We start from the raw sequence: 16,627 nt of genomic DNA on the forward strand, positions 1-16,627 counted from the left end.
ATGGCATGGCATGGCATGGCATGGCATGGCATGGCATGGCATGGCATGGCATGGCATGGCATGGCATGGCATGGGATAGGATGGGATGCAACGGGATGCAATGGGATGCAATGGGATGCAATGGGATGCAATGGAATGGGATGGAACCATGTGGCTGCAGCCCAAAAAGGCTCAGGGGCAGAGAGCTGCCCTGATGTGATGTCTCTCATTGGCTTGCCTGTAGGGAGCTGAATTTTCTGGGGGGAAGGTCTATCTCAGGGAAACCTCTCTGCAGAGTGGCTGTCAGTAGAAGAGGAAAAACATTGTTGCAGCCTCCTGCCTGCTCAGTCACCCGTCTCAACAACAGGAGAGCAGCACTGAGAGCACCTGCATGCTCCACAGGAGCTGAGCACCTTGTACAGTCAAGGCTAAGGACTGCGGAGCAGTAATAAATGGCATTGTATATTTTGGTCCTGGTATGTTCCAGCTGCTTGTCTGCTTGAGAACTTTAACCAAGGTTATGGCTGTAGGTGCTGGGAAATCCCTGCTTGGACACGTGCAAAAGTGAAGGAAACATTTCTAAAGGTTTATACCACACTTGGATAGCCCATATTATTGGAGCTGAGAGCCACAGGAACTTCCAGGTGCTGGGTTTCATGGGAAACTGCAGGAATTAGGATGGATGCTTGAGTTAGAGACTCTCTTTCTTGATATGCAACTGGGAAGAGAGGGAAGAAAATCATAGCATTTGGTTCTGCCTTACGTCCTTTGAGGTGGCTACAAGGTAGGAAGACAGGTTTTTAGGCAGGGCTCTGGGTGGTGAGCATGGGACCCAACTGGGGCTATGAGAACCCAGTTGGGGTTATGAGAACTGTGGTATCCTATCACCTCTCTTTGGGTCTGCTGCCAAGGACAAACTGCCTGTGCACCAGTTTCCCCATCTGACAATAAGATCAGATGTGCTGAGTTCTCAGCAGACAGCAGTGCCTATTTATCCAGAAAAAGTGCATGACACCTGGCCGTTGGACACTCAGAAAGGATGAAACTGAAGCGTCTGAGTTGGTAGCAAATACCTTATCTTCTTCTCCTGGAGAGGGACACAGAGGTGATTTTCTTGAGCACTCACATAAGGTGACAATCTTAAACTTTGAATCAAGTTAAATGAAATGGCTGATGAGGGCATGCCTTTATGCTCGTCCTGTGGAGGTGATCCTACTCCTATTGTAATAGCAGTGTGAGATTTGCAATAGCTCACCCAGGAGCTCAGAACACGTCCTTCATCCACTCCCCATCCTCATCTCTCTGATTGTTTCTCTTTTGCTTGTGGTTTTCTGGGGCTGCTTTGGTCTATCACAAGATGAGTCTGGTAGGGAAATGCTTCCTGCCTGTCTGATCTTATCCGGGTTATGATCCGTGCCAGACTCTGAACACAGAGATAATACAGCTGGCCAAAGTAGCCTCAGGTGGGCTCTTTGAAAGCCTGGTCTCATAGGCCACAAAAAGATGTGCCTCAAGCCCTCCAGCTGCTTGGCATCCCCAAACATAGAAGTGGAGCTAAGAAGCTAAACTACAACTGGGGCTGAGTGCAACCTATTTCCTGCACATCAGAAGGTGCCTTCTCCTATCCTACCCATTCCCTCAAGCTTTGCTTGATGGCCAGTATAATAGGATACCCTGCTACACTGAGTATACACAGAGCACCCTTCCATCTCCTAGTGGGATTTCTTCCCATAGATGAAAGCTTCTGGAGCAGAATGCACTAATCCTGGTTCTGAGCTGCTGCTATGTCTATTTCGCTCTTCTGTGGAGGATGTGTTTATGGGGAGCACTCATGGAGTACCAACATGCTTTCACTTATCGTCACTCCAGGGCACCTGCTGGTACTTGGTTGGGTTCCCAAATCCTGAAGCCAAGAAACGTTTGTTTGAGGGATGCCCTTGAGCAGGGGAACATGTGAAAAATAAATGAAGATGCTTCTTTCCTTGGATATCTGTGAGAATATCAGTGAAGGAAGCACAGAGAGTTGCTCTTCCACGTTCTGTGGTTTCCGCTGGGGCTGCCTGGGGGGTCAGAGCAGTCTCTCCCCAGTTGTAGCAGAAATGCTAAGTCACAGCCTGAAGCAGTGATTGAGCACCTGGTGGAAAGGCAGGGCCAACCCAGGGGAGCTCAGGTGTGTGCAATGAACCTGAGTGACCAGAAGGTATGGAGTCAGGATCCATCCCTTCTGAGACCTTACTGAAGGACTGGCAGTGGAGGTGTGGGCATCTCTTGCTGGAGATCCCTGCATACCTGAGGCCTTCCAAAAGTAAGCAGCTCTTTTCTTTCATTGCTGTAACTGCGGCTGCTGCATTTGTGCTCATTCTCATTTGCTGTAGTCAAAGACTTTGCCGCTGTGCTAATATCATCCCATTGCAGCATTACACCAGTGCAAAGGGGATGGATGTGGTTCAGGTTCCCCAGCATAGCTGTCAGGTCAGCTGCAAAACTGATTAGAAAGAAAGAGGGTAAAGCTGCCTGAGAAGTGGTCCATTATATTAATACCCATCCCAAAAAGGGACACACTAGTATGCAGTGAGGCACTGCTGTTGGCACAAAGATGCACATGCAGTATTTTAGGTGTGAGTATACCCACACATATGTGCACAGCTTTGCCCCACTGTCTGCTCTGGGCAGCCTTGCTCTGCCCCAAGCTGAGCACAACAGAGCCCTGCCACACTCATTTGGGTCTTTGAGACAGCAAAGGGTAAACTGGGACTGGAGTGGGGGCCTGAAAGCAAACTAATGATGAAACTGTCTCCTCCATGCCTGAGCCTTAATTAAATGCATGGAGAGGCTCGGGGAAGCACATCTGTTTTCAATCTGGAGCCCTTTGATGGCATCAAATGTTCTTTCCCCAGATCAGGGGGGATGGAAATTCTGGGCTGGCTGTGGCAGCGCCGATCCCATGCTGCAGCTATTGGGATGTGGGGTCTTGGGGGCCCAGTGAAGTGTGCCAGCACCCCTCTCTGCACCCACCAGGCTGCCCTCGGGCCCTGCTGTAAAGGCTGAGCACTGCCTGTCCTTCTGCTTGTCTGCGTCACCAGGACCTGCTGGGACCTTGGCTCACTGGCTGTAGAGCTCTGAGGGTCCTCCTATCTTTCAGTCTCCTTTGCTCTTTTGCTTTTTGGTCTGACTGTTGTTGGCTTTTTTTCTTTTTTTTTTTTTTTTTTTTTTTTTTTTTTTTCTGCTTCTATTTTGCTTTTTTTCTTCTTTTGCTACTTCTCGCCTGCCTTGTTCCTTAGTTTTGTTGCACTTTTTCTTCCCCTCTACTTTTTTTTCCCCTCTCTCTCCCATTCCTATTACTCTTTCAACTGTATTTCTCATTTTCACCCTTTCTTTCTGCTCCCCCAAGGGCCGTACCCACCCTTTTCCCGCTGACCATACCCCCCACCCTCGCATCCCTCTAAAGAGGACTGAGAGCCGCTTCTCCCCCGTCTTCTTCTGCCCGGTGCCCCCCGCAGCCGCCACTCATCCCGGCCGGGGGTGGGGGGCCCCGCTCCGGTGCCACGTCCCGGCAGGGCCGCCCTCCACGGGTACCCGGCGGGCCGCCCCCGCCGTTTGAAGTGCGGCCCGGAGGGGCGGAGGGAGGAGAAGGAGGGAGGGGAGGGGAGCGGAGCGGCCGGGCGGGGAGGCGGAGGGACGGGGCGCACCCGCCCCAGCCGCCCCACAGCCATCGTTCTCCTCCCGGCCGGCGGCAGCTCCCGGCGCCCCGAGCCGGCCTCTCTCTTCCCTCCGGCATGTTTTAAGGCCGGCCCTAGCCGCTCTCCTTTGGGCTTTCCTTCCAGCCGCCCCACCGCCGTCGGGTCCCCGTTCCCCCTGCCCTCGGGCCGTGCGCTTCCCCCCTCGAAGGGCCGGCGGCTGGGGGGGGAGCGGGGGCGGTGGGCGCCGGGGGGGCGAGGGCAGAAAAGCCCCCGCTCGGCACCATGGCGTCCAGCTATGCCCACGCCATGGAGAGGCAGGCCCTGCTGCCAGCCCGCCTCGACGGCCCTGCCGGCCTGGACAATTTACAAGCCAAGAAGAACTTTTCCGTGAGTCACCTGCTGGACCTGGAGGAGGCGGGCGACATGGTGGCCGCGCAGGGGGACGAGGGCGGCGGCGAGCCCGGCAGGAGCTTGTTGGAGTCCCCCGGGCTGACGAGCGGTAGCGACACTCCGCAGCAGGACAGTAAGTGCGGGAACAGCCCGCCGCCGCTTGGGGAACCGAGCAGAACAGGGGAGCGGCGCGGCAGGGTCGGGGCTGAGCGCGGGGCTGAGTGGGACGGGGTTGGGGCCGAGCATCCATCATCCCTTCCTCTCTCCCTCCGTCCATCCATCTCTCCATCCGTGCTTCCGTCCATCCATCCTTCACCCGTCTATCTGTCCATTCATCGCCCGTCCCGTCGGAGCCGGCCGCAGCTTGGAGCTCTGCGCGCAGCGCCGTGGTTCCGTGCGTGGTCGGAAAACGGAGCAGCCTCCTTGCCGAGCCTCGTTTCTCGTCGAGCCCTGCTTCTCGCCGAGCCGCCTGCTGCGGGCCCCTGCAGCCCCCAGGCGCGGGGCAGGGGATGAGGCAGGGCAGCCCGTCCTAAAGGGCCGCAGTAGGGCAGCGGGGAATGTGCACAGGCTTGCGCGGTATTTTCCAAGCGCAACGCTGTGCTACGGGAGAGCCGCGGAGGACTGGGGTGAGGTAGGTGTGCAAGTCCCTCTGCCTTTCCCCTCCTCGTTTCGGTTAGAAATGCGCCCTGGACGCGGCTTTCGTTGTGGGTCGGGTCAGGCGGCAGCCGCTGCGGGGAGCGGAGCGCAGCCAAGGACACGGGATCCCTTCCGAGGGCTCCCGGTGAGAACTCCCCCCTCTGCCAGCGAGATCGGCCGGGCCGCCAGCGAGAGGCGAAAAGAACGAGAAAGGGAAAACGAAAATCAGGGTTTTCGTTACTTTTTGGTTTTCGGTTTGTTTGTTGGTTTTTTGTTTTTGTTTTTTTGTTTTTTTTTTTTTTTGTTTTTTTTCTTTGTTTTGTTTTTTTGCCTCTCACTGGCAGCCGCCGTATATAAACGAGCGGCACCGTCACGGTGCTAACACGGACCGGGCCAGCGGCACCGCCACCCATCCCCGGCTGTAGGGAACCCTCCCCTTGTGTCCCCCCGGCCCATCGCTGACTTTCCGCTGGGTGCTCGGAGCCGGCCCGCAGCCCCCCCCCCGCCGCCCCTACACGGCTTCTCTCGGCTTCCCCGGGCGGGGCTGACGAAGGGGTAACGCACCCAAAAAACGGCGTTTCCCCAACGTGAGACGCCCCCCCCTCCCCTCCGGGCTTCACTGCGGTGACCGCTTCTGTCTGGCGGAGAGGCAGCGTCCCGGGGCGGCTTTTCCTTTGCGGCGGGGACAGGAGCGAATCGAGCGCCGCTGGAAAACCGCTTTAAAAACGTCCCTTCCTGAGAGCCGGCAAAACGCATTTTCTGGCCCTAAAAGTGTGCGTTCAGTGGGTCAGGGCGGCAGCGATCGCCGTTGTCCTGTGGTTCGACTCCTGTCCTGCCAGGCTGCGGCCGGGCGGCCCCCGACATAAGCAACGAGTTCTGCCAACAGCTCTTTTTTCCCTCCTTGTTTTTGCCCCCAGTTTCGTTGATGGTATTTAACTGGGCCCCGGGTTGCTCGTGGTGCTTCCCGCTGCTGAGCTCAGCCCGGAGCAGAGAGGCTGCATTCCCCTGTTGCCCACGTTGCTCTCAGAACGTTGAACACTCCATATCCCAGTCCAGGGATATGCTGCCCATCCAGCAATGCCAAGAAGGGGGCAAACTGCCCCTCGAAGTCAATCGGGGATTCTCCAAACGCGGTAAAAGCTTGGATGCCGTTGCAGCGAATTAGGAAGTTTTAGAAGTATTCTAAAGCAAGCCGAAAAGAATAGCGTGGATAAATCCTCTCTGTCTCCTTGGGCAGAGCTGTCATCTGGGCTGCGTGGCTGTTTCATTGATGTGTTTAGTAGCCCCAGTGTGATCCGTGCCTCAGTTTCCCCACCTGCAGAGTGTTCTGCTGTGTGTGTGGAAAGGGCTGTGTGAGAGCACAGTGCAGAATGAGAGCTGGTTCAGCAGAACAGCCAACGCCAAGCTCTGTTGTTCTGTGTTACTGAGGACGAGAAGGGAAAAGCTGCTTGGAGATATTGTGGGATGTCTACGGCGTACTGAAAATGTTCTTCTAATCTGGAGGAAAGTCAGCTGGCCTGCTGTTGTGTTTTGCCCCGACCTGTAGCAGCGAACCAAAGTGCTGGGTGACACAGAGATAACAAAGTTTTATCCAGACTTGTGGGGCTGGGGGAACTACATTACCATTAATTCATTGTGAAGGGGTTGAGGGGAAAACATTTTTCCTATTGGAAAAGAAGGGAAAACGGCATCTCTGGGAATAGCTCAGATCGTAATACGTGTGGGGTGAGCTGTCAATGTGTAACAGGATTTCATCAGTGGTGCTGCAAAACCATCGCTGCGTCGAGTTCAAATTGCAGCTCCGCAAACCTGAAAAGCTGGATGGTGAGCATCCGTGCCACTGCCCTGCAGCTGGGAGTTGAGTTCCTCTTCACTGTAAAACCACCCGAAAGATACGGCTGCACTGTGTTTGCTAGCAAGATTTGCATTGAGACCAACTGAAGCTGGGATGAAAACACCGTCTCAGTTCAGCAGGGAGGGCTCTCAGGGCTTCCCAGCTAAGGGATGCAGTGCCCTTTGGTGGTGGCAGGAGCCCGATGGTGGGTTCCCAGAGCTCGTGGTCCTGAGCAGGATGAGTCCTCCAAGCATGGGGCTGCGGAGCTAACAGTTTGTTTTGGAGATGGCATGTTTGCCATCTGCTTTTTTTTTTTTTTTTTTTGGTTTGTTTGTTTGAGTGTGACTGTTGACGGCTAGTAAAACAGTGTGGAGAGCGAGCAGCAGAAGAAAAATTGGTTGTGCTCTCAGTTCTCTCGTGAGGAATGAATAAACCCCACTTTGATCCAGGACATGCTCAGCTTCTGCATGTTGGGGTTATTACCGTCCCTTAATTTTTCTTGGATACAATGGGGTGGCAGCCTGGGGCTGTGCTTCTCTTCCAGCCCACGTCGGGCTGCTGGGGATGGGTTGTGCTTAGGCAGCTCGCTGGGTATGGGGATGCAGGGATGAACCAGGGCAGGAATGATTCCATCGCCAACTGGGCTCCTGCCCTCTGCCTCTGTGTCTCATTGCCGGCTGCGGGCTGTTTGTGCAGTTAATCACCCCTTTTTAATTAAAGCAGGTGCAGGTGCTGCAGGAAGAGAAAATGATTTGTATGTATGTTGAATTGTTTCTCCTTTTCTTGCTGATCTGGTGTTGTGGTGCCTCCCCACCCTGTGTAAAACAAAAAAACAAACAAACAGAAAAAAAACCCAAAACCATTGGGAATATTGTAAGGAGAAGAAGAGCTCTGCCATTGCTTTGTAATGGGAAGAGCGGTTCGGGCGCTGCCGCGGTATATGGGGAGAAAGCAGCAGGGCTGTGGGGTTTTTTACAAACTTGCTTTCTCTTGAAGCTCTAAAGGGCTGTTTCTTTTGTGAAATGCAGCCCTCATTCCCAGAAGCTGCTCATACTGAGATAGGCAAAGAACGGGCTGGAGGCAGGAGCTCACCTTGCAAATGAACGAAGTGAAGCCTGAAGCACGCAGCAGCGCTGAGCATCCATCCACGGTGCCACCAGGGATGAGTATCCCAAACCCAGCCCTCCCCTCCCATCCACTCATGCAAAAACTGGGGATGGGTGCTCGTTTTGAAGCACTCCTTTGGGCTGTTTGCCTGAAAGAAACAGAGCAGCTTGCTGCTTCTTGCAAGACTGATCTTTGTGCACACCAGCAGTGCGGCGGGCATCCTAGAGCCTGCCTGCTTTGTCATTTTGCTCTCAGGCCGGTTGGTGTGTGATTGTTTGGTTAAGCATTGCCTGCTGTTTGATATTTTTTTTCTTGCATCCTTGAATGCTGTGATTTGAAATTGGAAAAGCTTTTTTTTTTTTTTTTTTTTTTTTTTTTTTTTTTTAATGTAGATTTCTCTGTCTTCTGGCTGCCTACAAGAGACAGGAGTGCAACTCTGTCACAAGCAGAGTCCTGAAGAAAAATGAAACGAAAGCAAAGAAAAGAATGGACAAAAATGGGCAATTTACTGTTTTTAACAGAGGGGTGGAAAGCTATGTTGAATGTGAAGGAGGGAGCTGAGTGTGTCTGAGGGTGCTGATTGCACTGCCCTCCTTTAGATGGACAAAACCAGGCTTTTATTTGTGCGTTTCACTTTGTTTTATCGCAATCAGATTTGCTTCCTGGTTCTCATGGTCTCCTAATTTGCTGATGGCGTTTGTGTTTGCAGCCCATCCGCGAACACTTCCAACTCCTTAATTTGAAAAAGATTTCACTGAAAGTTTTTACTTCTTTTTGTTTTAATTCCCCCCCCCCTCCCCTGACGGAATGGAAACAGTGCCATTGAAAATGAGATTTTTGAAACATCTCGTAAAAAAGAAGCTTAAAGGTTTGATCTAAACTTCCAGCAGGCTTTGAACGAACATCAGCTTTCTGTCATCTGTGCTGAGTTTCCACTGTTAACTGCTCCGTTTTCTGTTTTTTTGGTGGTGTATAAAACAGTTGCATGGGAAAATATTATCTCAGGGTTAATTTGGGCAGTCCTTACTCACACAGGTCATAGCATGCGATTCAATGGGCTGCTTATGCCTGTGCCAGTTGATGAGTATTAGCGTTTAGAGGCTTGACCAGCAGCCTTGAGTCGTGCAAAAAAAAAAACCCTTTTTTTGAGGCCGGTGGAATATTTCTGTGGAGGGATGAGGCGCTGCTGTCTGTACTCAGGGGCACCATCCTTGTGCATTTTGGCACTGGTGCAACACGTACCCAAATAGTGATGGTAGGGAGACTGGGGTGAGAGAGAGCATGGACACTGCATGAGCAGGAGGAGCTGGCAGGCTTTAAAGCTGAGTGCTCTGACAAGGCAGGCACAGAATTACATGGCCATAATTCCTTCAAGGCAATGGTCTTTCCTTTTTTAATCCCTTTTTTTTTTTCTTTTTTTTTTTTTCCCCCCTGGTGACTGAATATACTCCCATGGTTTTTGAGATCACCAGAATGGCTTGATGAGATTATAGGTGTTTATTCTCGGTCACAAGTTGTTTATGGTATATTTAATTGTTTTGGAAACCTGTATGAAGTAGCCCTGAGGGAGCTGTGCTCCTGCTGGGCCTCCGTTGCATAATGAAGCACATCACGAGTATGACCAAGTGTCACAATATCCCAGCCTCGGGCCTCTGTTTTGGGGAGGATGAATCACTGCCTTTTGGTTCCCCACCCTGCTCCCTTTCTCTGCAGCAAAGTGAGAATCCCCATGGCCTGGCAGAGGAGCTGCTGTCCAGGGCTCTGTTCTGGCTTTGTCTGGACTGTCCTTGTGGCTTTACACTCAGATTACAGAGGTTTCAACCTGTGCATGGGTGGTGGAGCGCAGAGCGTAGGTCTGGTTCTTTGAAGGATGGTGTATTGCGTGGTTGGTGTATGTGGGATGTGATGTCTGGAGCTGAGAGAGCTGCCATCTCTGAAATACCCTCAGTCCCAATGATGCTCCCCTGAGGGGCAGGAGTATGAATTCAACCTCACGCTGGCTGTGCAGAAAAGTCCTTCTGAACAGCACTGTGTTACAGACTCTATGGCTTGAAGCCTATGAATGTAGACCCCATTGCCACCCGCTCTGCTGGGTCTGCAGGGGTTTGTGCTTTGTCACTCCATGTTGTGACAGCCAGGGCTCTGAAGTCCTCCAGCACCTCAGTTGGCTGGCTGTCCCTTGGTACATCGGTGTGTGACGTGTGCCTGTCCTGCCATTTCCCTTCCTGCCTGCCTCTGCTCTACCACAGCCACAGAAGGTATCATTTCTCTTCCTGCACTTTCTGCTGGGCCCCCATGGAAGGTGCCCTGATGTGGGGATGGAGCTTACTGCGCGTCCTTTGGGATCACTGCAGCGTTACTCAGAGACAAATTTCCCCAGAATGAGAGCATCCGGAGGACGCTGGCTGGGCTGGGAGCAGTGCTGGAGCTGGGATGGCCTCCTGCAGCGGAACGCCTGGCGTCTGCAGGGCCGAAGCCGGGAGGAGAGCGTGATGAGCAAGCCAGCCTTCATCTATTTCAGCTTACGTAGCTTTCTGGGCGCCTCTCTCACTGCAGAGGCTAAGGAAAGGTTATAGCTTAGAGCACTGTCCCAGACAGTCTGGATTTGCTGTGCCCGGGACCTCGTGGTGCCGTGTGTTCCTGGAAGGGAAGGAGAGCAGAGAGGTGAGGGGAGCCAGCTGTGCTGTTAACAAGTCACTACATCCTATTGTGGTGTACAGTTATATTCCACCTAAATTTTCCCCGTTTTCTGGCTGGAGGCATTTTCTGACAGGAGAAACTGCAGTCAGTCAGCAAGGCTGTTGGGCAGGGCGGGTGTCCAAAGAGCCACTCGCTCTCTGCCCGAGGCCCTCTCCTCATTGCCACCGGCTGCTCAGGCAGCACAACTGCTTTTGCGCCGAGAGCTGGAATTCGTCAGGACCCAGGGACAAGGAACTCACCAGCTCTCCGGTGGCCTCCTTGACCAAAGGAAAAGCAGATCTATCCTTGGCCCTGTGTGTCTGGGGGCAAGATGAAATTTCCAGTGTGGAAAGGGAATGTGGCATCCTGATCTGAGGAGAGCGGCAGCACTGGGAACAAAGCAGTGTGCCTTGGTGTTGTGGGGAAGGGTCCAGGCTGCTCCCAGCCCTGTCTTGTAGCCCATGTAGATGCCAGACCAGTCATGATCAAGGAGGTTTTTTAGCCCATGGGGAGCTATGCTAGCCTGTGCTTTGCTCTTGTTTCCATTGTGTTTGAGGGTGGTGAGCTGGTGAAGCTGTAAAGACCTGCTTAGCGCTTCTGGAAATCATCTGCTTTTTGGAAGCATCACTAATATGACCCGTATTTAGGAAAAAGAATTGTGGTTGCAGCTTTTGAAGAGCTGCTGCTTCTCAGCTTCAGCTTAGCAGACAGGATTCTGCGGGGATGGGTCGGACTTGGGTGAGGAGAGGTGCTGGGCTGTAACGGTTCTGCATGGCACCTTGGTGACTCTCTCCCATGAAGGGAACAGCACAGAGGTTTGTGAACCCAGTGTCAAGTCCTTTCTTGGGATGGGTCGCTCTCATGTTGACAGTGCTAGAAGGAGTTGGTGGATGTTCTGTGTCTCTTCCCTAAGCGTGCTTGCTCAATTTGGCTCTGGGAAGTCCATCTCCACACCCAGGCTGGTAGTGCAGCCTGTCTGTTCCAAAGTGCTTGAGGATAGGTGAGCAAAGGTGGCAGAGATTTTGCAGTGAGAGAGAAACAAAAGCTTTCAGAACAGGGCTGGAACTGATCTCTGCATCTTACTTCCTTCACCTGAATGCTGATGGGATTCTGCACTCTGGGGACCTAAGGTGGTGGAACCACAGGTCTGGATTTTGTGCTCAAATGAAAGGCAGCCCTTCAGGGAGGCTGTTGGTCTGTTCTGTGCACAACCCAGGCTGCATGGGGCTGCTCTGCTTGGGGTGGGGTTTGTAAGGTACAGATTTTGTGCTGGTACTGCACTTGCACCCAAAATCTAAATAGAAGATGGTTTTTGGTGTGTTTCTTCTTCCTCAGTGTCGGTAGACGTGGCCCAGTTTTTTATTGCTCCAAAATTCCTTAGTGCAGCATTTATGCCTTTTTCCTGTGTTCTTGCTGCAGTATCTTGGCCAAGTTCAACTGGTTGTGCTCAGTTTCCCTACCCGTAGAAGTGGGTCATGATTCCAACTCCTTAATAAGGGGCTTTGAGATCTGTGGGATAGGTGGTATATAAGAGCTTGGCTTTAACAATGATTTGGGAATATTCTCTTCCCTCCGCGTCTCCTCCCCAGACGGTTGTTAGTTAATTTCCTTCCATCTCTGCTGTTGACCACCTTCCTTCTTAATTAGCTGATTAGCTATAAGGAGATCCCTTTCCATGAACCAGAGCAACTTCCAGCAAGGATTCCTGCAGGGAGCCTGTTTTGAGCCTGCCTACATCTGAACCCACCTCACTCCTCGGGCTCAGGTCTGCTGAACACCATGAGATGGTTGGGCTTTCCCAGAGGATGCAAGGAGCACCCAGTATCCAACAGAAATTCCCAGCAGCCGACAGGGATGTTCACGCTCTTTTTCTTGGCTATTGCCTGGTCTGGATGGTTGGGCCAAAAAGATCTTTGCGTACAGTTTGTTTCATTTGGACACTGATGTGTCTCATGGAAACTTAGGGAATTGCTTCGGAATAAGAGTTTGCTATGCGTTGCTTGTTTGTGATTTGGTTTTCATTGTTTCTCCTTTAAAAAAAAAAATAAAAAATCCCACAAAGAAACAGCTAATCAGTGAAGAGAAACAATCACCTGTGATTTAGGAGAGGGATCTCTCACTGTAAATAATAAATTAGTGTCAGGAGACCAAGCAGACAGAATGGTTGATGAATATCCTGCGGGCTGAAAGTTGTTTATCAAGCCTGTTTGAAGGCTTATGACTAACAAGCTCATTTACAGAGTTTGGAGCCTGTTCATGAACCGTTCTCCAGCTGGGAGGATGTGAGAATCATCAGAAATTGTATTCACAAGTTACTTGATCATTTAAAAAAATGATCAAACAAACAAAAAACTGCTCTTTGGAAGGGAACTGTGAATTCCTCTTCCTCCCCACTGGGTTTTCTGAGGCATTCCCCTCAGGAAAACGAGGGGCCTGGAGAAGAATGCAGAAACCCCACGTCGCTGACTAATGGCTTGTTCAGTGTGAACCCTTCCTCCGTGTGGCGCAGGGTGCGCATCATGGTACATGGGGTGAGGTCTGGTTGTGATGCCCAGCAAGATGGATTCGTCCCATCCACACCAGTGGCTCCTAGCCAGGGATTGGCACTCGCCCCAAAGGAAAATAATCACTCTTGTTTCTCTGTGAGGCTTATGGAGCAGATGTCTCCTCCAAGCCATGGCCCAAGCCTTAATGCACGGTGCCGTGTAAGGCAGTGAGGGAGCTATCAACCTGCTGCCTCTATAGGGGAGTATGAATCTGGTGTAAGGAGTGCTGTGGCTCTGTGCCCTTTGTGAATCATCAGACTCAATGCAAGAGCTGCATCTTTGTGAAGTAAGACAGATGTTTTTTATCCCCTCGTATCACCTGTAGTTCTGCTTCACTTATGGGGTGTCCTCATGTGCTTGGCTCCACTTGTGCTCGCTGAGTGTCAAAGGAACCAACTAAGTGAAAAGCCCGGAGATAGAAAGCAGTAAGGAGAGCTGCAGAACCCATGGTCTAGAAGGAAAGAGGTGCTCGAGGGCAGAAGATGACAGGAGAACAGCCTTCAAATACATTCAAGGCGGGTATAGACTGATCTTCAGGTGCATGTACTTGTATTGCAGCTGGAAAGGTCCTCCCAGCCCTAGTTAGTTGGGGTAAGGAAGCTCTGGGAGAGATGATGGGAGGATTCTGTGGGGACTCCAGATGAAGATCTGCTGAAGACAGACGTCTGAAGGAGTGAATATCATATAGCTGATTCTGCCCTAGGGTCTCTTGGATGTCCCTGCCCACATTACAGTGATACTGGGGATTTCAGCAGGCAACCACCCATGTTCTTAGCCTGGTGCTCTGCCTGTGCTGGTCAGCAAAGTTGCAGTGTTCATTCCAGGACTGTGTGCAGAGCCATGGCTTCCTCTCAGTGCTGGGCTTCCCATGCCCCAGCCTCTCTGGCCACAGGCTGCCTCGGTAAGGCTTTGCTCTCCGCTGGGTTTCCCCATCTCTGCTGGCTTTTGCTTGTGTTACATATCCCTTTCCCTCTCATTCAAGTGTGTTGACAAGAGCCATTCCAGACGCTTGCAATGTTGGGTTTGAATCCCTTTCCGTGACTCTCTAGGAAGAGTTCTTTGTTTTCTCTTTAATCTATCAGAAGAAGATAGAACAAGCCAGGGGCTGTGAGCAAAAGCCAGGCAAGCATTCAGAGGAGGCAGAAAATACTTTTTTTTTTTTTTTTTTTTACAATGTGATGTAGTCACTAGAACTAAATAGAAAGGAGTGGTAGCTTCTCAAGCCACAAAGGCCTGGAAGACCTTTTGGAAGATGCAAGTCACTGGTCTTGCAATTGGGTAACTGGGTGAGATGCTGTGGCTGGGTCACAGACCCCAGTGGGCCAAGCAGCTCTGTTCTGGCTGGGAGATGGAGGGATGTGCTGCAGCATTCCTGTGTGATTCCATGTCAGGGGTATTCCTGCCAGGAAATCAGATCACAGGACCAGATGGAGAACGCAGATCCATGCGGTGCAAAACTGTTTACAGGTTTGGAGCAAAACATAGTGAGAAACAAAAGAAAAAAATGTGTCCTCATCGCTGATTGTAACTCGAGCCCTTATGTGAAGCAGCTGCCACGCTTGTTTGTAGGACAATCCCCTCTCCAAAGTCCCACTGTTACGAGTAGCAGAGATAGGAAAACCTCTGCAGAGCCACAAAGAGTGAAGATCAGGTGTGGAAAGGGCCTAACTTGATCTTGTATTTTGGGACCTCTTCAGACTTGACTGAGGCTCTGAAGAAAATAGGCGGTTGCAGAAGATTTCTGGTGTTCCTGGCCAAGTTGGGGAGTCTGTGTGAGCTGCATCTCATAATCACAACACAGTTGGCTTTGGGTAAAATGAGGAAAACAGGGAGAGTTGCAAATCTAATCAATGGGATGGGGGATAAGCACACTCAGTATCATCTAGGGACAGAGGGGCTCTGAGCTCCCTGGAAGGGTCAGAGACAGCTGCACAGGGCTGGCACTGAGCACAAGAAGCAGTGGTGACAGCAGTGATAGCAGCGAGCCATCCCTCGCTGCCCACATCCCTCCATTTTGTGTTTAACTTGTTGCCAGCCAAGGAGGAGCTCACCGAAACCAGGAATTACCAAAGAGCAGTGGAGAGGTGGGTGGTTGGGCAGTGTTCACAGTGCACAGCCTCACCCTCTGCCTTACCATCCATCCCTCCAGCCTGCAGGGGCCGGGGCCATCCCAACCCAGTAGGTGTTGCCCAATGCTCACAGTTGTGCACTGTTGGCCAAGGAGGATTCAGGCGCTGCTGTTTCCAAATGTGTTCCTAAAAGGACCAGTAGGTAAAACATGCTGAGAAATGGTTTGGAAGATAGTTTGGAGGAATTGCACTTCACTGGGGTATAACTGATAGTAGGGAGAGGGGAAAGGTCAAAATAATCTAACTCCTCTTAAAATGTTACTGGATAGAGTTCCTAAGTAAGTCCTGGGTGTGAAGAGTTGGAAGGTCTCTGAGTTTCTCACACATCTTCAGGGTGCCCTGTGTGTGTAAAAGGAGGTCTGTGCCAGGGGAAAATGCCCACCCAGCAGGAGCTGGGTACCACTGTACCACAGTACCACTGTCCAGTCTGCATTCAGGGATGTTGTTGCTGGTAATTGCAGAACCAGACGGGCTTTGCTGTTATTCTGGTGCCATCTACTGGTCCGAGCCTACAGGAATGTGCCGAGACAGCAGGAAAAGGGAAGGAAATGTGAGCGGACGGTGTGGGTTGCAGGAGCCGGGTGCATCAGATCTCTTCATTTGTACCAGGCTATCGGATTTGGGAAGCTGTAGGGGTTACCTTTGCAGTTTGTGTTGTTCTCAAATTGTGTTTGAAGTTGGCCAATGACTTTAAATCCATCGAGGCAGTAAGGGATGTAGCACACATCACATCATAAATGATTGCTCAGGAAACCCAGGTGAAAGCAGCTGGAGCAGCTGGGCTGCCCTTTTGGAAGGTATCTCAGAGGGGTTTGGTGTCAGAACTCTGCTGGGATGCATCTTCCCTTCCATCGTTAGCTCTCCCCCACCATACTCTGTGCATTGGCTTTGGTGTCCTGGTGGTGGGGGGCCAGGCTCACACAGTGCATCTCCATGGAGAGGATGTCCTGTGTTGTGGCTGCTTCAAAGGGCTGAGGCCCTTTATTGGCTTGTGTCACTCTGATATGTCAAGGCATAGCCTGCCTTGAGCTCAGCCAGGACTGGGAGCAGCGGGGAGGGAGAGCAGAGAGAGGCTAGAGGTCTTCAGTGGGGTTTTCTGACAGCTTTTCCTGCTTTTTCTTTAAATTATTATCGATTTTTGTTTTGAAAGTGGCTTGTCTGCACTGGGTCCCACAGCCTTGTTCATTCTTCATGTCCCATTGAAGATGGGGATGACAGGTCTTTCTGTGGCATGGCATGGAGCAGGGAGGTCTCATGTGCCAGGGGCTGTTGCAGGGATTCTGCACTGTTTTGGGACAGCCTGGCCATTCCAGGCAGTGCCAGTGGTGCAGCTCTGCAGGTGGTTGGGGTCGGTTAGGCACCCATCATTTGGGGTGTTGCTGTGAGCAAGAGCTGTGGGGGTATCCCAGAACGGAAAGAGATGTTGGGATTCAGACTTGGGCTGTAAGCTATAATGAGGGAAAGATGCAGCCTGTGCCCAAGAAGGGGGAGAAGGTTTGAGAGGCTGGGAAACCTGGGGCTGTTCAGCCTGCAGAAAACAGAATGGGGATCTGATCCCTGTTTACCAATATCTCTGTGAATCATCAGGTGAATGGGGCCAGGCTCTTTTTGGTGGTGACCAGCAACAGGACGAGGGGCAACAGCCAC

The 16,627-nt window shown here is 51.8% G+C and overlaps 1 protein-coding gene across 3 annotated transcripts in view; it reads left to right on the plus strand.

Annotated features, from left to right (window-relative positions):
• The first annotated feature begins 3,916 nt into the window (after positions 1–3,916).
• Positions 3,917–16,627, plus strand: part of PRRX1 (paired related homeobox 1) — a 32,351-nt gene continuing 19,640 nt past the window's right edge. For all 3 annotated transcript variants that reach the window (XM_042874095.1, XM_042874096.1, XM_042874097.1), the window contains exon 1: positions 3,917–4,182. In XM_042874095.1, the coding sequence (XP_042730029.1) occupies positions 3,942–4,182 (241 nt within the window). In that variant the 5' untranslated portion in view covers positions 3,917–3,941. The remainder of the gene's footprint in view (positions 4,183–16,627) is intronic.

The sequence above is a fragment of the Lagopus leucura genome, unplaced genomic scaffold (genome assembly GCF_019238085.1).
Source record: "Lagopus leucura isolate 7727_CA_CO unplaced genomic scaffold, USGS_WTPT01 Super-Scaffold_100009, whole genome shotgun sequence".
NCBI lineage: Eukaryota > Metazoa > Chordata > Aves > Galliformes > Phasianidae > Lagopus > Lagopus leucura.